The sequence below is a fragment of the Stegodyphus dumicola genome, chromosome 1 (assembly GCF_044657685.1).
Source record: "Stegodyphus dumicola isolate Sdum_Otavi_A_Nest chromosome 1, ASM4465768v1".
Classification (NCBI taxonomy): Eukaryota; Metazoa; Arthropoda; class Arachnida; order Araneae; family Eresidae; genus Stegodyphus; species Stegodyphus dumicola.
Window position 1 is genome coordinate 181,641,461 of NC_140768.1, and position 23,303 is coordinate 181,664,763.

Here is a 23,303-nt window from a genome sequence, read left to right on the forward strand (position 1 = left end):
TTCCGGTTAAGGTTTTTATGCCTTTAGTAAATCTGTATGCAATATTTTTAGAATTATCAACAATTTTAAAGTTGTCTAAGTGCCGCTAAGCCTTTTTTTTTTATGGCGGCCATTGATGTTTACATTTGAAACAGGAGACTAGTGGATTTGTTGCCAATCTAGAGAAACTTAGCTTCGCAATAACAAAGATAATGCATTCATTTATTATTGCCAATTAAATCATGCTTAATTCTTTCTAGAATTTTTTCGAGGAAATAAGTGTTTAAGATTTATTTCTTAATTTTTAATATAGATATTTTGAGTTTTTCTGTAGTTTTGCCTTCTCGCGAAGTGAGAACTGAATTAATTAAATGAGAAATACTCAATCATCTGTGAAAAACTGTTTCTTTTTTGTTTTGTTTGCTTAATTTCTTTTATACATCATTCTAGCTTTATTATAGTATTTGAATAGAACATGTGGTGATGATTAGATAATTTTATTCTTTAAATGATATAAATTTTGTGCATTATGAGTTATAATATGAACGAAATATATAAGTTAACTGTTATATAATTATTGGATTATATAACAGTTAACTTAGTTTCCGTTATATAATTATTATATAAGTTAACCATTATATAATTATTAAAACTGTTAAGTGAATCTAGCGCCAGAGTGTCGTTATGGTAAACAAATACTAGAGTGAGTTTTAAAGAATGCATTTATTCTGTTGTGGTTTATACGTTGTCGGCGAAGTAGATTTAATTCAATCCAATAAGTTTAAATGAAATGCAAGAAAAAATGCATATAATTTAATATTTCATACAAGGAAGTCATGTGTACACATCAGATTTTTTTCATTTAATTAAATTTATATTATTATAGTCAGATTTATATTATTTGTCGAAGTTTCTGAAAGTACTGTAAACCCAGAAAAAATTTTACAGTATATTTATTGATGTGCATATATGAAACTAAGCAGTTCAAAGATTCACTTTTGGAATAATTTATTTATATTTCTTAAATGATTAAAATGTCTTACCGACGATAATATATACAAAAATATACGTAGCGTATTCGGAAACTAAGTACTGTTTCATTCTAGCACCGTCGCAGTGCTGTGGTAGGCGTCCCGCGTATGCGCACTAGTCTTTCTTGTTCACTGACTTTCAATTGTCGCCATTTTGGTTGCTCTATGTTGTGTTTTCAGTTTGCTGTGCACATTCAAAATGTTTAAGACAATTAGTTCTCCCGCTGACTGTGAGATTCGTGCCGTGATTAAATTTTTGAACGCAAGGAATGTTAAATCGGCCGAAATTTATCGTCAAGTGACAGAAGTTTATGGTGAATATGCGATAAGTGATGGAATGGTGAGAAAGTGGGTAAGAATGTATAATGCAGGTCGAACAAATGTCCACGCTGAGGCTCGGAGTGGTCGGCCTTCTGTTGTCACTGATGATTTGGTAAGGAAAGTTGATGAAGCAATTCATGAGAACAGACGCTTTACAATGACAACTCTTTCAGAGGCATTTTCACATTATATACATTTTCACATTATGTACTGTTTTGTTCGAAATTGTGTCTGACCGCTTGAATTATCGCAAACTGTGTTCCCGATGGGTTCAAAAAATGCTCACTGATGTTCACAAAACAAAGCGACTTGGTAGTGCCCTGACATTTCTCACACGGTGCAGTGATGAGGGAGAAAACTTTTTTTAAACCAAATTGTGACAGGTGATGAAACTTGGGGGTGTCATTTCACACCAGAATCGAAACAACAATCGATGGAGTGGAGACACATTCATTGTCCGAAAAAACAAAAGTTCAAAGTGACAGTGTCATCACAAAAAATCATGTGCACTGTCTTCTGGGATAGGAAAGGCGTTTTGCTTACTGAATTTCTTTCCAAAGGTGAAACCATTAATGCGGCACGATATTTAACAAAACTAAGGTGTGCCATTCAAAACAAACGAAGAGGAATGCTCAGTAAAGGAATTGTGTTGCACCATGACAATGCTCGGCCCCATACTGCTGGTGTCACTCAATCGTTAATTCGACAGTTTCATTGGGAGCTGTTCGATCACCCGCCGTACAGCCCGGCCTTGGCGCCGTCCGACTATCACTTGTTCCTGCACATGAAGCGCGAGCTTGGTGGCAAGCGCTTTGGATCTGACGATGACACGAAAAATGCTGTGGAGTCGTGGTTATCGAAACTGGCGAGAAGTTTCTTAGGTGATGGTATACAAAAACTGGTCACCCGCTACTATGTTGAAAAATAGTTTGACATGTATTTTCATGTAAAAATAAAATTGGATTCGAAAAAATTGTTTTACTATTTTTTTTTCCAAAATGGTACTTAGTTTCCGAATACGCATACGCCTCGTAATTAGATACTAATTATCATGATGAATGAAAACTCGCAAAGCATTCCCCCCCCCCCAAAAACTGTGTATAGACTTATTTTTTATCAACCACAGGTCGAACCAGCATCGATAAAAAGAAATTGGAAGGAAATTATTAAATTTATCATAAAGCAGCAGTTAAGAATATTAAAATATTAATTATATCAAGACTTTATTTATGATTAATGAAGTTTATTTATGGCTGACGTGTAAATGCACTGCCATTTTGAATATGTTTTCAGATAATATTGAAATACCACTGGAAGATTTCCCAGATAGTCTGTTTTCAAATTCCATATTAATTTCATTTAGATGAATAGTAGCCGATTTTTCATAATTTCTAGCTTTGCAAATGCAGAAACATGGTTTACTCGCACATAATTTCTCATATCAGTCACACTTTACATCACAGATTTTGTTTGATAACGTTATACGAAACTGGCAGGAAAGTGAGACTCTTTGGGCGCAATCTCTGGCGAAATTTCATACAAGGGGAAAGCAAGGGTCAAGTCTGTATTTAATGTGACCATACACAAAGGAAATATCCACTGACCTTATTTAAAAATTTACGCGTCTTCTGTCGAACAAAATTCCTTAACAGCATCCAAAAACCTCCTAAAATTATCTGAACAAGAATCTGTATACCGGGATTGCCACATAAATTTGAAAAAAAGTAAGAGTCAAAAATATCCTCCGAAGTGCCGGTATCCTCAGACTTTTGCCATATGCATTTCCGTCCTACAAACAGGACACTTAGTAGTGGCTACTAAGTAAACCTTCATTTACATGCCAGTCAATTAATGCTTTTTTCCCTTTTGTTCCAAACCTCACAAAAAACTTCAAATTAATCTTACCACATTCAGCCATTTTGTCATGTAAGCCGCAAAATAACGTACTTCCGACACACACTTTCCAAATCGTTTCCCACAATTCCAATTGATGGCAATCACACAACCAATTACGTCATAATAGGGATTCTATAACATTCAACTACTCAGGTTGCTATAAATGAAACAACAACTTAGCGATAATTCAAGGGTCGCCCTTAAATCTTTTCTAACCAAAATGGAATATTATGTATTTTTTTTTATAAGCGGGGCCCATCGGTGAAGCATGCCGGCCAGCAGAACAATCGAGTATGACCCACCGTTGGGTCATGCCACCCCACAGAACAGAGGAGCGTGACCCATCAGTGAGCGAGGCCGGCAGCAATGTGTTAAATGAGTATTTTGATGAGATAATTCAAAAACCATCAGTTGTGAATTTTTGTGTGCAATGAAATGAAGCTTCTAACTTGAGTTGATTTGTTTGATTATAACAAGAACTGAAATGTTATTTGCCTGAGGGATGCATTTGTGGAGGACTGTCTAAGGGAAGTTACTCACATCCATGTTACACATGGGGAAAACTACAAAAATGCATATGTAACAGCCTGTTTGCCGGGATTTCAACCTGTATCAAACTATCAATTTTCAGCAACTTCACTGCTCAGCCACTTATGAGCCTCATCTAATTTGAGTACAAATATTTACATTTATGAAATTTAAATGGTAAAATAGAAAACTTTTAGATCATGTGCCAGAGTATGAATACATATATGTTTAGTGGATCATTTTGAAAAAATAATTAGTGATTGTAAATGTCACTCAAAATGCTGTGAATTTCATGAAACCTAGAAAGAGATAAATTAAATAGAATTAATATCCTGTATGGCTAAGCTAAAACTGAACAGAAAGAACAAAGTAATATATTTTAAAAACATTCGAGTCAAAATTGAAGTGGAAATAAATTAATATAATAAAGGAAAATTCACACAGTATTTAAAAAAAATCAAAAATTCTTTGGCAGAAAGAATTTTCAACTCTTTTTTTTAATATTGCGAATTTTCCTAATGAATTTACCAAAAAGTTTGTGAAAAAGTAAATAACAACAAACAAAAAAATTATCGATGCCTTTTAAATCACTCAACTGAACTACAAATTCTCCAGATGAATGAATATGATAATTTTAAAACTTAACAACTATTTATGAGTAAGTTAAAATACAGTCTTAAATTTGTATTGCTAACATAAACAACATAAAAAAAAAAAGCCGAAAAACATTGTATTCTCAAGATTCAGTTCCAATAACAGAAGAATACCTTTTTTATTAAAAGGAAACTTTAACGTATTGTGGTTATTGTTTTTAAGTTCTGAAATAAATTTGTGTTGACAATGACTAACTATGAATAAATATTTTTTACTTGGAGTTTGTTATTGTACCTTAAAAATTAAATATTCATTCAATTAAAGAACCCCTGTGACGACTACATTTTTTTGTTACCAAGCTCACCAATTGTAATGGTTTTCGCAATAGCGGTTAAACATGATATAAAGGGTATGTAAATCAAATTTAGCGTTTTAAACATATTCAGTGCATAGCATGATAATAAGCATATGCAAGTTAAATTTAACTAAAAATTAGCTGATTAAACATCTTAAGCACATATAAGTCTAATGTAACTCATTAAACATGATAAAGAAACATGAAGTACATAGCTTATTTTGTGGTTTGCAGGGTAAAATGGCTGAATTTGGTAAGGTTAATTTGAAGATTCTACGATTTGGAACAAAAGGGGAAAAAAGCATTAATTCACTGCTGTGTAAATGAAGATTTACTTAATAGCCATTATAAGTGTCCTGTTTGTACGAAGGAAATGTGATAGTCGAGCGTAAAGAGTGTTCAGATGGCTTTGAATAGGTTTGTAGCAAGAAAGGTTCAAATGGTCAATATATAAAGCATTCTATTGGAAAGGGAACATGGTTTGAGAAAAGTTTTTGCATGCTTTTGAGGAATTTTGTGTGCCATAGACTGAAGACACAGAAATTTCTAAAAAAGGTAAGTGGATATTTCCTTTGTGTAGTGCGTAGATGTGATAGTAGTGCATAATTTTTAAGTGAAAATAAATTGATGTGTTCATGGACAAAGTCAGTGTGCATTGCCGTGCTCCTGCAATTCTCTGATGATTTTTTAAGTGAAAATAGGTTGATGTGTATATGGATACCAAGCTTGTGTAATTCTTTGACTCGTTATTTTGGCTTTGTGTAATGGTGTGAAAATTTTTGGCGGCACATAGACACCAAGTTAGTGCATTTCTTTGACTTGTTATTTTGGCTTTTTGTAGTGGAAATTTTAGCACAAAAATCACTGCTACACAAACTCAAGATAACAAGTCGAAGAGCTGCACTAACTCTGTATTCATATACCACTTATAAAAAAATTTTAAAAGAAAAAAAAACTTGTATACTTATATCCAACATTTCATTTCTTTTTTCAGAAGATTTTTATGCCCCTCCTTTTTTTTTCAAAAATATGAGCCATTAAGTAAATTGCCAGGGACGTATTACCATAAAAAGATACAATATTTAACTGCGTTTAAAATTTCCATGAGTGGAATTTCCCGTTATGTTTAGCTTCATGCTGAAATAGCTGTCAGAGTACATGGTGGGCTAGGTTTTTGTTTGAGGTCCACTTTTTGGTAATTTCACTTTCAGAGGATGCCATGTTCAATTCCTCTGAACTGGATATATGCACCAGTTGCCGAATTAATGAAATTTGTGAAGTTATTAACAGTTACCCATGCCTACTTATCAATGTCCATGTCTGCCTAAGAATTAATATGTCGACCATTTGCTGCATCATAATACCCATGCCTGCCTAAGACTATTCATCAGTCATAGTAGTTGTTCCCTTTGCCACACGCTTCTTAATCAGTCGTCAGTCGTATTAGAATTTTCACCCATCTATTGTTTGCTGTTAACGTGTTTTTGATAAAGGCAATATGCTTCTAAGATACTCTACTGCAAACAAGCATCTGTCTGCGACAGCTTCTTTAATTAAACAAAATAATTCCATCTATTCATTGTTAAAAAAGTCAGAAAAGATAACATGGAAATCAACAAAATAATAGTAAATAAGTGAAGAATAAATGACATCTGTAAAGAAAATGATAGTGTGATGCTACAACACGCAAAATTATGAACAGCCATGTAAGGAACCAAAAACAATATAAGAAGAATGGTTGCTATCTCCAGTGAATCCATCGACTTAACCAGGTCTGAACTATTATTGCCGTTGTTGGCATTTACATTTACCAGTTTCTCTGCAGAAGTGTTTTAAATATTTTCTATGTTGAGTTTATTATTATTATTTCTATGAAGAGTTTATTACTATTATGTATTATTATTATTGTGCCTCTGTATGCTTTATCTTCTTCATAAAAAAGTCTGTGCCTGTACTAGTTTCTTGTATATAATATAAATACAGACCAGTTTCTGTTAGAGAATCCTCCACAAAGACATTCTTCCATGAGAACAGATGATCTTACTGTGCTTCATGTTAAATAATTCAGTTATATTTGCATTTGGAACAATTACTTCTCCAAGAGCAGATAGACTTAGTATGCTTTGCCTTAAATAATCCTATTCAGTTTTCATTGCACCTGACAAAAGAACCATATTTGTCAAATATCTGAATGTTTCAGAACTACAAAAATACGTTTTCATGTAGTTTTGCTTTTTTACAAAAATTTGAATATTAGTTTACAGTCTAAACTCATCTCTGGCATAATCATATATCATTTATATTGCACTGTTTTCTAAAAGGAATTAAAAATTTAATATTTATGTAATCAAAGTTATACTGAATATTTACAAATTCAAACACTCTTGGAGCTCTGTTTCACAAAAGTCAAAATTTCACTTGGTTTTAGGCCCTTTGGTAATCAAAGAAGTACGTGCAGAACATTGGTAACTTGAATGGGTTCAGATGTGTTGGCTATAAGATGTGTCTATGGTTAACCTAATATTTAATATGAATAAGAGCGTATTTCCCTTGGGAAGTCTTTAATGAAGGTATTATACAAATAGCCATAATATGTTTAGCTATAATCAGAACAATCCAGTTTAGCATGTTTTTGTATGTGTGATCACCTGTATTTGTTTGCCATCATTTTAGAGACATATATACTTTTTTCCTACTTGCATGCCAATTAGTGCAAGATTTTAAATGTTGCAATTAACTTATCAAGTAACATAAAATATGAACTGCCTTAAATTGTGATGTATATAAGAATTAAATATGCATATAAGAATCAAATTTAGAACTCTGAAGTGTATCCTTTATGTATAATTGTATAGTTAATTTTTGACACCTTATTTTAAACTTCAGTACAAATATGTAAAATATTTCTGCTTAGTGTTGTAAATATAATAGACTTAAATGTTCATTTTGTGTGCGCAGTAAAGAATATAATGACAGGCAGTTATTTTTATAGTGGCTTCTTGATACAGTCAAAAGTCTTTAATCCGGACTCGTCGGGACTTTGGCGATTCCAGATTATCGATTTTTCCGGATTATAGATCATCGGTTTAAATCTGGTAAGATGGCATGCAGAAATTATAAAATTAAAAATATGAAACCGTAATTTATAAAATAATGAGCAATTATGATCTAAAGGGTATCAAAATTTACAAAAAAAGAAGCTTAATATTTATTTGTTTACTTTATTAAACATTTCTTTCAAAGCGCGCATGTGTAAAGCATACCTTACGCATAGCCGAAATTAGAAAATTGCAACCAGAAAACTATTTGATTTGTATCCGTGATATTTATAACGACAAGGAATTTGATTTAAATCATATGAAAGACGGAGTACATCGAGATGAAATACTACATTTAGTAAGGAATTATAAGCCGAATAAAATAAAAACATCTGCCCTGAAGATAACGATAGTGCTGACAGATCAACTTCCAGTTCATTGAGCGCCGCAACGTCCCCCCCCCATGCAGAGCAGCGTGAAATTGATAAACAGATTTCGGAATGGTTAGATAAACAAAGGATATGCCTTTATCCATTTTTTGTAGCAATTCATTTTTTGTTTGATGGACATCGAAACATACTTTCGTTTTCTAGATCCTTTGGGAGCTCCAGCATCGGAAATTCTATTTGACATAATCGAAAGTTCAAGCTTACTTTTATAAAATTGCTCTTACAGTCTGCAAAAAATTATAAGCCGGATCCAGTTCGAAGATTAAGGAACAACGCAATCATCAACATTAACTGAAATAGATAATTTTAGCTTATACCGTCCATTATACATTAAACGCGCACGCGAAAACGTATTCTGCGCTTGCGCAGACGCATATGCGCAGTCATAAATGTCTTGCGCGCACGCGTAAAACGCCTATGCGCATGCATCAACGCGGCGCATGCGCAGAAAGATTTTAGCTTTGAGGTCCGTATTATAGATCATTCCGTATTATGGGTGTTTGAATTAACGACTTTTGACTGTATTTAACTATCTGAAATATTCATGAATAAAATTTTAGTCAGTATTGTCACTTTGTCACTAGTGCTGCCACAAATCTTGTTAATAAGAACTTGCTTCAGTAGATCTAAAACTAAATGTAAGTCTGTATCATATTTACTTACATACCCCTTTCCTTTTTCTATTAGTTTTACCAATGGAAAACAAAAGTTAAAAAATCTGATGTGTACACCACATGACTTCCTTGTACGGAATATTAAATTATACTAATTTTTTCTTGCATTTCATTTAAACTTATTGGATTGAATTAAATTTACTTCACCGACTGCGCATAAAACAAAATAGAATAAATGCATTCTTTAAAATTCACTCTATTTGTTTACATAGCAACACTGGCGCTAGGTTCACTTAACAGTATTATATTTCATTCATATTATAACTCGGAATGCACAAAATTTATATCATTTAAAGAATTATCTAATCGTTGCCACATGATCTATTCAAATACTATAATAAAGCTAGAACGATGTATAAAAGAAATTAAGCAAACAAAACAAAAAATAAAATTTTTTCACAGACGATTGAGTATTTTTCATTCAATTAATGCAGTTCTCACTTCGCGACAAGGCAAAAATACATAACTCAAAATATCTGTATTAAAAATTACGAAGTAAATCTTAAACTTTTATTTCCTCGAAAAAAAATTCCAGAAAGGATTAAGCATGATTTAATTCACAATAATAAATGAAGGCATTATCTTTGTTGCTGTGAAGCTAAGATTATCAGATTGGCAACAAATCTACTATTCTGCTGTTTCAAATGTAAGCAAGCAATGGCCGGCATCAAAAAAATTATTAGGCTTACCGGCACTTAGCACTCCGTCGGGCGCGTCTCGAATCTTGCGGCATCGGGCGCACTGTATCTGTCATATACATCTCTATTTTTCGTGTTTTCTGGTGATCTGTATTACTTTAAATCTTCTATTTTTATTCTTTTTAGGTCCAGGCTTTCACACCCATACCTTTCTTTCTTTATTTTTAAATTTTTTATTTATTATTTACAATCACTGTTGCACAGGTTAAAATGCCGTTTATAAACACACACAATGGAACATTTTAATACAGTTGAAAAAATTATTAATTCACAAATAATTAATATCACATAAAAATACATAATGTAAAATGACAAAATAAATTAGTTATACTTTAATTAGATTCTAAATTTAAGTGTGGTTTTCATTTGAACATTTGTGACATATCATTACTTCAAGTTCCAAACAAAAATATTCAGCACATCTTATGCAGGAATATTAGGTCAAATTTGTTTGACATGTAGAGCACCTTTTGCGTTTCTTTTGGTTATTGGGAAGCTTTTGCTTTTTTCCCTTCTTCAGCAGTTGGTCTGTAGGTTCGAAGTTTCATTTGCAAATCCTTCGATAAATTGGGTTTATTCATGCGCCTAACAACTTCTTCATTGCATGCTTTCACCAGTATTTTCAAATAATCTCTCCTGTTCTGAACAGTATTCTGGTTTCCCAAAAATACAACTAGTCTGTTTATAGCTGAAATATTTAGCATCGAATAAAATACTATCGCCATCTCCTTGTATTGCAAGCGCAATTATAAGTTAAACACATCTTATTCTGAGCATCAACACCGCATTTTGTATCATGTATATTATAAAATGTGATTATATCTAGCTTTTTTTCATCTCCAGTGTCTGCATCTATAGCATCATCTAAGTGCATACTTGATACAAGCAAAACATATTTGCCTTTTTTCGGTACATATGAAACTAAAGTGCAGTTTTTAGAAAAACCAAATAAGCTTGAATGTACTTCCTTTCCTTTAGATTTCGCAAAACAGGGAGGTATTTCTTTTTTATTCTTTCTTATTGTTCCAACGTAAGAAAGTTTTTTATCATTTAGGGCTTTTACAACATCAATAGAGGTAAACCAATTATCTGCTGTGATATTGCGACCGCTGTTGAAAATTGGTTCAGATAATCGCAGAACAACATCTAATGGGGAATTATTGATACTAAATTGACCTTCAGGCTATTTTCCGGCATATATTTCTAAATTCAATGTATAAAGCATTTTAGCATCAACTGCTGGAAAAATTTTAATGCCATATTTATTTGGTTTTGATGGAATATACTGGCGAAAAGGGCATCTTCCTCTAAAACTTTCTAATTTTTCATCTATCGTAACATTTTGTCCCATGCAATAGTTACTCTTACATTTTCCCACAAATTTCTCAAAAATTTCTCTAATAGGTGCTAATTTATCTGTTCTCCTTCTCTCGTTCCTCGTCTCTTTATCATCAAATCTACAGTATCTTAGAAGAAATTTAAATCGCTTCAGACTCATTACTGTTCTAAACATCTCAATACCCATTCCATCAGTAGACCACAGTTCTTCCAAAAGACAAATTTTTCTTTCCCCCCAAAAAAATTCTTCGTTTTGCATCGATTATTTGGCAAAACGCCAGCTAAAAGTAAACTTATAAATGCTTTTATTTCAATGATATCTGTTAGTCTTGCATCTCTTTTTCTACTAAATAGATCAGAAATTGTAGAAATGTATTTGTTAGTGTATTTCACAATTATTTCCAATATTTCATCAGGGGAAAAAAAAAAAAAAAAAAAAGTTCCAAGAGTCGTATATAGTTTTATACCTTTCGCATTTCCGATTACTCCAGGTTTTTTTTGTGGTAATATTCTGCGATCTAACTTTGACATTTTTTCTTCTGCCCGATTTCGCCCATTTAGTACTTTTGTCTTTTCCTACATAAAAATCACCATTGTTAGCATCATCCTCAAATTCTGAGTCATTATAATCACTTTCAATACTTTCAGAATCCACTTCAAATGTTTCTAAAATATCCACTTCTTCATCATCACTTTCATCAAATTCTTCAGCATTTAATTCCTCATTTCCATCACTAAGCAGAATATTATGGACTAGTTCAAGGTCTTTTTGATTATTCAAATCTAAAAAGCGTTTAACACTCATCATGGGAAAAATAAATAAAAAATCTGCAAGAAATCTCGATACGTCCATAAAGCTTAAGGAGAAAAACATTATCTGGCGCGTGTATCTGACAGATACAAATTTTCAAATAAGCTTAAAAACAGGAAGTACTCCTACACTGAACTGGTTGTTACTGCATTCCAAAGGAGGAGGTGGCCAGATTTACAGATAGTGATAAGGTCAAGGTCGTGAGAAGAAGTTTAAGGGGACAAAAACAGATTTTGGCATGCCTGTATCTGTCAGATCAACACGCCCGATGGAGTGTTAAACAACTTTAAAATTGTTGATAATTCTAAAAATATTGCATACAGAATACTGAAGGCATATAAACTTTACTAAAGACATAAAAACCTTAACTGGAAGATAAGAACAACATAATTCAATCATTTTTAAAGCAAAAAATGTACAATTTACAAGCATATAAGGGTAAAGAAAATGAGATCACTGAGCCGGGTAACAGAGTGGATATATATATATATAAATATATTTATATACATTTGGTACGGCCGACTGCAACCAAAATAAGAGGTACACATCTACATGTTATAGCAGTCCTATATACAAAATTTCAACGTTCTGAGGCTACTCATTTTTGAGTTATGCGAGATACTTTCGTACATAGTTTTGTACAGACGCCACGAAAAATTCTCTTCAGAATTAATTTTAAAGCAATTTTATAATTTTTTTGCAGGAAAAGAGTTTTTCCTCTGTCCTTATATGCAGATATCACGCAAAAACATCGTTAAATTGCATTCGATAACGGTCAAAATGGATATTTTCGTTGAAATATGCTGACTGAAACTTTTCGCGATTACAATACTTCCTTTTTACTTCGTACAAGGAAGTAAAAATACATACTACAATATTTCTTCAAGAGACAGCTTAAATTATAAATACTAGCACATCAAAAAGTGCACAAGGCTTTCTATTATTATTATACAGTCAAAAGTTATTAATCTGGACACCCATAATACAGACCTCAAAACTACAAACTTTCTGTGCATGCGTCAATGCATTATGCATTGACGCATGCGCACACACATATGCGCATGCGCATAATACATTTACGCATGCGTATTTAATGTATAACGGGCGGTATAAGCTAAGCTAAAATTATCTAATTATCTGTTTCAGTTAATGTTGCAGATTGCGTTGTTCCTTAATCTTCGAATTGGATCCGGCTTATTAATTTTTGCAGACTGTTAGAGCAATTTTATAAAGGTAAAGTGGAACTTTTGATTATGTCAAATAGAATTTTCGATCTGGAGCTGCCAAAGGAATCTACAAAGGGAAAGCATGTTTCGATGTCCATCAAACAAAAAGTGAAATTGCTGCAAAAAATGGATAAAGGCTCCTTTGTTTCTCTAACCATTCCGAAATCTGTTTATCAATTTCGCGCTGCTCTGCGCGGTTTGGGAGGGGGGAATGTCACGGCGCGCATTGAACTGGAAGTTGATCTGTCAGCACGATCCTTATCTTCAGAGCAGATGGTTTTTATTTTATTTGGCTTATAATTCCTTACTAAATGTAGTATTTCATCTTGATGTACTCAGTCTTTCATATGATTTAAATCAAATTCCTCGTCATTATAAATATCACAAATACAAATCAAATTGGATTGTATTGGATTATTGTAATTTGGCACAAAACCTGTCAAGGTTATCTGCGCCAGACAAATGGTAACAATGCAATTAGTCATTTGTAAAAACTTCCAGCTTAGGTATAAAGAGACAGATTACAATCTATGATAAAAGCTGATATCTTTTAAAAAACAGGTTAAAGTCTATTATAAAAGCCAATATCTTTTAAAAACAGAAACAAATTACGATGATGTGTTTTTCCAATTAAATTTCCGAAGTCCAGTTCTGAACAATTAAAATGTTTTTGGCGAAAATAATTAAAACTCTGGCATTTCACCAAGATGTGATGGACTGTCAGATCTGCATTGCAGTTTGGGCAGCTGGGATTCTCTTCTCCCTTCAGAAGATATTCGCGGGTCAGGCGACAATGGCCAATTCTCAGTCGAGTCAAGAGGACATCCTTCCTTCTATTAGCCATACATGGCCAGTATCCAATGGTGGGTTTTACATTTCTCAGCTTGTTATATACTTTGTCATCCCATTGCTTCTGCCATTTGCTGAGGATTTTGCTTTTGACAAACCCTTTGATGTCTGCTAGTGGAATCTGAAGATTGTACATTGTGGTTGCAGTTTTAGCTGCAATATCCGCCAATTCATTCCCCTTAATGGCAACATGTCCAGGGATCCACGAATAAAGAATCTGGTATCCCCGAATTTTTAAAGAATGATTCAACTTCAGGATTCTGGTTGTAACTGGGTGAGTACATTGAACGTGATTTTCCAATGACATTAAAGCACTCATGGAATCTGTGTAGATAATAAACTTTATGTACTTTTGTTTTGAAAGGTAAGTCAAAGCCAGATGGATTGCAGTAAGCTCAGAAGTAAGCACAGAGCAAACTGTATGGAATCGAACCCCTACTATTGTTTTCTCTGTGACGAAAGCGGCACCAACATGATCCTGGGATTTTGATCCGTCTGTATATAGAGGGATCTATATCCTATATTTGTTTCTATGTTAAAAAAAAATCTGCTTGTAGATGATTTCGTTAGTTTGTGATTTACTCCAGTGTCGAAAAGTATCCAGAGAATGGATTCTCCAATCCTCCCAGGGAGGAATTCCAAAAAAAATCCTCCACCTGTATATCTATATTAGACAATACAAATCAAATCAAATAGTTTTCTAGTTGCAATTTTCTAACTTCGGCTATGCGTAATGTATGCTTTACGCATGTGTGTGTTGAAAGAAATGTTTAATAATATAAATAAATAACTATTAATTTTTTTGTAAATTTTGATACCCTTTAGATCATAATTGCTCTTTATTTCATAAATTACGGTTTCATATTTTTAATTTTATAATTTCTGCATGCCATCTTACCAGATTTAAACTGATGATATATAATCCGGAATCGCCGAAGTCCCGATGAGTCCGGATTAAAGACTTTTGACTGTACTATGTATTTCAAAGGACTTTTTTTATTTAAATAATATTCTTTTTACTTAAACAAAATATTTTACTATCTGGACACACATTTTACAGTTTACTATAAATCAGAAGTTTCTAAATCATATGCTGAAAAACCTAGAAGGAAAATCACGCAAAGGAGAGGAATGTACTAGTAAAGTAGATGTTAAAGATATAGTTATATTACTATATAAAAAAAATTGAGATTTATTCATTTTTTCAAAATGTTTATTGTATTTTTAAGTAAATTATTCAGCTTATTTATCTGTTATTTAAAATATTTTAATTTGCTAGAGCATATTATTGTACTGTGGGTGATACGTAATCATATTTAATGACTTCTTTATATTTCTAGTGCTCTAATTTTTAACTTACTATAACCACATTGCTTGTACCTAAAAGTAAGTAACTTTATCTAGCTGTTGAAAATATGTAAAATTAGCCACTTTGCTTTCCTCTGAGAGTTTGTATTAATGTATACTTTATATAAAGTCAATTTGTAGGGCATCTGACATAGGCCCTTCTCTTGGACTAAAAAATATAAAATTCATGTTGAATATAAAATATTACTTATAATGATTTTTTTCCCTCAGGGTGTTATCTTAAAAACCAAAGATGGACATGAAATAAAGAGTTTTATTCCTGCAGCTACTTATATTGGACAGCTTGTATCTCAAGAGGATTTTACAGGTGAATATACTTATTTCTTTTGTAGAGGCATTAGGTTATTTTGAAGCAGGAGACTTGAAAAATGAACAGTGCCTTCACCCAGACTCAAACCTGGAGTTCTCGAATATGCTCCGAGTATGCTATCGTTACACCACGAAGGCATGCAGAAAAGAGGGAGAAAATACCTTATACTTTGATTAACATAGTTAGCAAATCGGGTATAAATATTTTAAAATTTACCTTTTTTAGAAACAGTCAACCTTTTTGAATTACCAAACTAATAATAATGAAAAATTATATGTAATCTGCAAATTTATCCAAATAAGAATATCCAGTACAGTACAAAGTCCATTATCCGAATGGTCTATAATCCGGACCTCGGAGCCATGCTTACCCATGCACGTTTAATGCGCGCATCCGCTACACATGAGCGTAAAGCCAGTAAAACGTTTACACATGCGTGCTTCCGATGGTGAAGAAAGTGATAAAGAGGTTATTGAAAATGAAAAAATTTCGATTGACAAGTTAGTTTTTATTCTCAACACAGCAGTTACAGGATTTGAACAGTGGAACTTTGTAACTGAACAAGAAATTATGTCTGTTTATAGAAGAGAGAATTAAAGAGAAAGTATTAGCACAAAAAAATGAAGCAACTTAAAACAACTTACATTGAAAGAAATGTTTAATAAAGTAAACAAATAAATATTAAGCTTTTTTTTTTTTTTGTAAATTTTGATACCCTTTAGATCATAATTGCTCTTTATTTCATAAATTACGGTTTCATATTTTTAATTGTATAATTTCTGCATGACATCTTAGATTTAAATTGATGATCTATAATCCAGAAAAAAACCCTAATCCGGAGTCGCCGAAGTCCTGACGAGTCTGGATTACAGACTTTGTACTGTAGTTTGTTTTTGAAGAACTCATAATATATTATGCATTTAAATATTTGTAAAACAAATAATAAGACAAACCTAAATTTTTGTCATGTTCTTTCGGCAAAATAATAACTCTGCTATCGGGAGCATGTAAATTGAGAATATTCGGTTTCTATCCTTGTTAATTTTCTTTATTTTAAAAGAAAGCCAAAAGTACCAATTGCAGTAGGGGTAATCGAGAGATTTATAATACATTCCGGAATTTCTCAAGAACCTTTATAATAAGAGCCAACTGAGTACCCCCCAAAAAAGTACGAAGTTCGCAAAATCCCACTTTTAAATAAGCTAGTACCATTGAAACAACTGTTACGCTTCTCAGCCAATGAGAAAAATCCATTGAGAAAAGATTTGTGCATTTTCATGCTTATCAGACCAATTGAACTGAAATGAGGTCTTGTCTGATGAAATCACTTACTTCTGTTGCAACAAATCCATTGCCAAATAACATTGTCACCAGTAGAAACTGATGAATTCTCTTAGCTGATTTCATAAAGTTGTGACAATTCAAAAACTTCATTCTGATGTGACCTCATCACACGTAATGACAGTGGGCAGGGATTGATACAAAAGAAAATTAAAATATTACTTATCTTATAGGCTTAGAAAAACTAATAGGCACTGTGGCACATTTTATAGAAAAGAGAGAAGAAGGAAGCTGAAAGAAAATAAAAACTTCACAGTTCTCATGAACAATTTATATATATATATATATATATAAAAGAATATTCTACTCTCATAGTTTTAGAATAAGCTTTACTAATTTTATTGGATATGAAGATGGTCACCATGACAGCAGTGCAGAATTAGAAGCAGCAGAAGACAGTTCGGATTCACTGCCCAATAACGTAATTTTTTCTTCGGATGAGACCATGGGTTCTAGAATCTGATCTTGCAGAGGCTTGTCCTGGAACATCACAGAAAACCCAACTTTGATTTACTGTCAGTGATGCTGCCACTTTGCCATCTACTTCTTGGAATCATTGAAATTTTAATGGAGATGGAACTTGTGTCTCTGAGTGAAAATTTTTAATTTCCTACTAGTGAAACTGGTAGACGATTTAGTTATTCATAATTTTACAAAATTATTGAAAAATGGTAAAACAATTTAACAAACTTCGCTTTTATATTCTGTTTCATCAGATGCTGCCTTTTACTTTCATATAAATTATTTGGAAGGTCCGCAGGAGATAATATTCAGCGTATTATTCTTGGGTATAGGGACTGATGTCATTGCTCTCAGTATTTTGCTAGACATGAGAATAGTGCAAAATATATGGAATGTGTTAAAACTTATTGGGAGCTAAAAACATGGGATCTGTTAAGCAAAAATAGCACAATAGATAGAGAGCAACAAAACTTCTTTTGTTGGGAAAGAAATGATGGAGAAGGCAATAATTCAAAGCTATATCCCCTCCCCAAAAAAGGAAACTTTTTAAAAGCAGTGGAAATGATAGCCAAATTCTATACTGTTTTATTTGAACACATAAATAACATCCAAAAACTCTTCGGAGAAAAATAGTTATTAATTAAAAATTTAAAACATAAGGTTTGTAAAAAAAAAAGGGGGCTCCCAATTTTAATTTGCGTGGTGCAACTGATGGTCTAGAATCAGCCCTATACACAGCTGTTTCTGAGCTACACAGCTGTAAGAAAGTTTTGAGGGAATACTAGTAAAAAAATATTTAGACAAATTTAAAATTCACTTCATAGGCAATAAACAAATGATCTTTTTCATTGGGGTTATATAATGCAAGTATCCTCTTTTTATCCTCTAATGCTGATTAAGCATTTGTTCAGAATGGCCAAATCTGTCAGTCATTTAGCTATCTCATCACAAGAACGTTGCCACAGTACATCATAGGTTACTACAGATGGGAGAAAGGGAAATTCTGCACCAGTTTTGATGAAAAACTCCCAGAGCATGGATCTCAGGATCTGCCATCTCTCTTCTCCTAATACCAACCTATCAAGGAGATGCTTAGCATGACAGTATTTAGATTGCCTCCATGCCGCAAAGATACCGTACACTTACCAATGTAAGATGACAGTTTCAGTATAAAAGTAACCAATCATTACAAACCTAATGATAAATTTAGCATTAGTGTATTTTATATGCTTTTGAATGCGGTATACGCTCTGTTAACTGAAAATTTTTTACAACTGAAATGGACAATAATTTTTATTTTTTCCATTAATTTCTCAGAAACTAATAATTAAGATTTATACAAAACTTTTTATGATATCAAAGTATTTTTAAAATGATAACAAAAAAAGACATACATGGAATTATCTATAAAATATGTTATGTCAAGAATAAATATAGAATTCATAACCCTTATGACATTTTCCTATTATCCATACCTAGTAGTTTAATATTTTTTATTTTCAATTCTTTAGATATTTTTTGTTTTACCTGTTGATGTTCCAACGTAGCAAAACAAAACCAAAGGGGAAAAAAAGAAAAACTTGTAAATTCAGCAAGACTAACAAATAAAAACTGCATGTGTGTGAAATTAATGTGCAAAAAAATGGTGTAAATTATATTTAAATGTAACTTTAATCATTTTTCTCTTAAATCTCTTATAATGTAAAAGAAAAGGGAAAATTAGCAATTACTGAAAAGTTTTTTTTTTTTTTTTAATTTGTAAGTTAGCATAAAAAATCCTAGCACTGGCCCACATAGATACCACCAATGTTTCACCTATCATAACCAATATGGATAAGACCTGGAGCACTGATATTTGCATCTGGGATACAATTCCTAAGTTGGAATGCAGTAATTGCACGAGTTTCATTTTTGTGTTTTTCTCTGTGTGCTTTGTAAATGTGAGATGATCTTTCGTAGAAACTACTTTTTCCCAAAGCATATAGGTGTCATACACTTTATCATAATAATTCATCTCCATATCTACTGCTAATTAGAGTATTAATTTAATCACGGCATGAGTTTCAGTGAAAAACTTTGGGGGATTTTCTGTGATTTCACTAATATGAAATTTTTCCATGTTTATTAAATAAATTCAGGATTTCCAAATGTTTTCATGTTATTTTCTAATTTCTGTTATAATTATGGGATTATATTTCTTATGTAAATAGTTTTAATATTTATATTAATTAAATTTTGTATAAAATATTAGATTTTCCTGAAGGGCAGTATTTGCAAAGTATTCATGTCAAAAACCAATTTTTTTTTTTTTTTTTTTTTTTTTTAAATTTTCAATAACAGAAAACTTGAAATTCTAAACTAGTTTTATCCATGTGTCTTCAAAAAAATTACTCTCTTTTATTTTTGAAAATTAAGAGCATTGGTCTGTTTAGCCATCCTCAGATGTAATGGATTTTTTATCTCTTAAGTCTTTGGACATTTTAAATGGTGCTGATGATTTGTCTGTTTTTAGCCACATTCATATGTTTAAAGTGAGAGCAAACTATCTTTGCGCTGTACATACACACACACACACAAAATAAATAAATAAATAAATAAATAAATAAATAAATAAAAATAATAAAAAAAAAAATAAAAAAAATCTGAAATGTTTCAGATTTTAAATTACGTCCAAAGGGGCGTTTTTTAACATTTTGTGTGTTACCTTTCTTTATTAAATATCATGTTCCTCGCACTTAAACCATAAGATCCAGTGCAACAGCAATATCGCAAGATAGTTTTAAAACGAGCATATCTTTAAAATTTCCGATACAGAGACTCACGCGCTGGAGATAAAAATGTTTTTTCTGCACAACGTTGCCATTGCTCGCTTTGAAATCCTTGAGTTTGTTAATCAAAAATTCGTCAAAGTTTTAAAAAATAGGAAATCGATCATAAAACAAATTTCAAATTTCAAATTTGGTCTTCCACATGCTCATATTCGTTGGAGGATTACGTTATTCAAAAATCGATGACTCTATGTACCGTTGTTTTATCACAATATGAGAAATATACATACATTTATGCAGATTTTTCATTATTTAATTTCTTCAAGTATAATGCAGGACTCTAACATTTTGTGGCAACAGTTTGAAAAGTGAACCGACATTTATGAGTCCGACGCAAAATGCCAAAACGAAACTAATAGTCCTTTGGGATTCAAATCCCTTTGGACTAAAAAATTCCATTCATATAAAACTAATGTAGAAGAATTCCATATTAAAGTTAGCAAGGCTTTTGGAGTATATAAAACAGCTATTTTTCTAAGTTGCATTAAATCAGTGTTTCCCAACGTAGGGCCTATGCCCCACAAGGGGGCAATGCGACTGTTAAGGGGACAGTTCGAAAATGGACTCGTCCAGAGTTTAAGGGGATAAAGAACGTTCTAAATATGTTTCATGAAGTCAAAATTTTTCAAAATTTCATTTTTTATTCCCCAAAATAAAAAAATGTGATGTATACGTAAAAAAGTTTTTAAATTGTGGTGCATTTTAAATATTTTATAAAGAATTCTCACTGTAGACATGGACATTTAAATGCTTTTAAAGGCAGTTAAATAACTGACATATTATGCTTTCTAGACGTTTCTCGCACATTTCAGCCAATGAATTTATTTTTTACTGTAGGAGTGGCAACCGGTATATTATTCTTTCCTTAAATGGCAACAGCAGCTGCTTTCAGCTTTGTTTATATTGATCTTGTATTTATTTTTTTCAGCCCTTAGTGAAATGAGGGGTGCAAGCAAGAAAAACTGTTCGTCGGTATTCGGAGGCATATTTAAAATTTGGTTTCATACCCGGTCCATAAACAGTCAACTTTTGTCCTTTTATGCCAATAATGCCTGACAAACAAATCACTGAAACTAGGTCATCTTGAGACACATTTGAAGGCGAAACATAATGCTGATATTAATTCAGATTTGAATTATTTTCACACTTTAAGGAACATTTTTGAAAACAGTAATTTTAAAGTGTCTATTTACTGCTCATAATGCAACTGTTAATCGTGCTCTGGAGGCTGTTTATCAAATTTCATTACTCATCACTTAATCTGGAAAAAGCCGTACTATAGGGGAGAATTTAATCAAACCATCAATATCAGCATTTAAAACTGTTCTAGAAAAAGATAACGAAGACGTTAACCCATTACCCGCCAAAACTATAAGGAAGGTTTCTTTTCTCATGAAAATAATAACAAATATTAAATTAAGCATTTATAACATAAATTTACATTGAAAATTAAAAAAATGCTCTTACCTGTGGAAAAAGCGAGTGTTGCATTTGTGCAACGTCATCGGAATAAGACTACGGATGTTTAGTGAGTAGGATTGTACTCAAGTGATGTTTCTTTTGAGTGGAGCGCAGGATTACTTTTTAGCTGTATAACGTTTTATAAATCTACAAATCACTTTACTTGAAATTAATTTAATATTAAAATATACATTGTATTTCTTTTACAAATACATATTATTTCATTTGAAAGATTCAAGCATGAAAAGCTGGATTACAATCATGATGTAAAGCTATGTTACATACTTTGCATCTATAAACAGTCTGGCTATGGTACTCTTTACAACAAGGTCTTTTGTTATCAACGGACTTTACGATAAAATGTCTATCTCCATGCAATGGTTTTTGAATGCTGAATTTACTAGGTCTTCCTGTTGCTGATCTATTTCTGGCTAATTCTGCACTCTCAATTGGAGTTTGCAAAAGGAATAATGCATTCTCGCGTCTGAAATCTAAAACAGACTTTAAATTTTAAAAAGTGGTGATATTTAGTAAGTTTAGATATGGTCTCACCTCATATAATTTATCAATATTGTGAATTTGACTATTGTCAAATTCAGCTTCATATTCCTGTACTGCAAACGTGATGTCAATTCTCATACAATAGGAACAGAAATGTCCTTATCAAAAGACCAATACATTTTTTTCTTGAGGTAAAGAATGATATCCTGTAAGCAATAATATCCCAATAAATCTTCTCATATAGGCTTCAGATGCAATAAATTCTGGGCATTTCCCCCCCCCCCCTGAACGTATATATTTGTCTATTCAACGAGAAGAGGGTAAATGTCTAAACCAAAAAGAAAATTGAAAATCTGTGCACTAGTTTTACCTTGTATTTTGTCTTTTATAATTTCTCTTCTGTCTCTTTCTTCATGTTCTTCCTGAGACATAACTAACAGTTCCTTTTTTATCCACTTCAAGATTTCAGTCTTCTGATTTTTAAACTTTTTAGTATGACTACAACAGCTTTTAGAAAGCTGAAACTTACTTCTTACATGAATTTCAACTTCCCCAGCAGTATCATTTGGTAAAATATCATTATTTAAAACATTGCCATTCCTTTCTTATTCGTCACTAGCCTCTGCAATTTCTGGGGGAACAACAACAATATCAGTTTCATTCTGGACATTATTAACATTATCATCATCTGTTTCTTCTTGAAAAAATCTTTGAAGGGCTTATTCTAATGTAAGATAAATCGTTCTAGGCATTTTTAAACAACCAGAACATGAACCAGAACATCGAAAGGAATGAGTGAAAAAGGAGATTGACTACCCGTTTCCTGCTGACGTTGCATCAACGCAACACCTGTTTTCCCTTCCTTCCTAACACAAATATAAACATCTGACTGATGTAATGTTCTGATAAACTGTGACCTAGACTAAAAATAGATGACTCGTAAAGATGGCGATTCTTTCGTTATATATTTTCAGCAAAAATACCCGGTCGAAAATTTTGCTTAAATTTTGGTTAAAGTATGAGATTAATTATTATAAACAAAATGATTGTTGAAGGCAAATATTTTTTTACAGAAATTATCTTCATAATATTCCCTACACAAAATCATCTGCTGGTATAAAATATCTTAGGTAGTTATATTTATATACGCATTTATTTTGCCCGTTGCATCAATGCAACACCAGCGGCAAATGGGTTAAAAGCTATGCCACTAGAGAGGATTAGGTGGGGCATAGCACAAAAAAG

General features: G+C 32.2%; 1 protein-coding gene across 2 annotated transcripts in view; it reads left to right on the plus strand.

Annotated features, from left to right (window-relative positions):
- Positions 1-23,303, plus strand: part of AIMP3 (aaRS-interacting multifunctional protein 3) — a 61,872-nt gene that overhangs the window by 3,878 nt on the left and 34,691 nt on the right. For both annotated transcript variants that reach the window (XM_035374861.2, XM_035374860.2), the window contains exon 2: positions 15,366-15,462. In XM_035374861.2, coding sequence (XP_035230752.1) covers positions 15,366-15,462 — 97 coding nt within the window. The remainder of the gene's footprint in view (positions 1-15,365; positions 15,463-23,303) is intronic.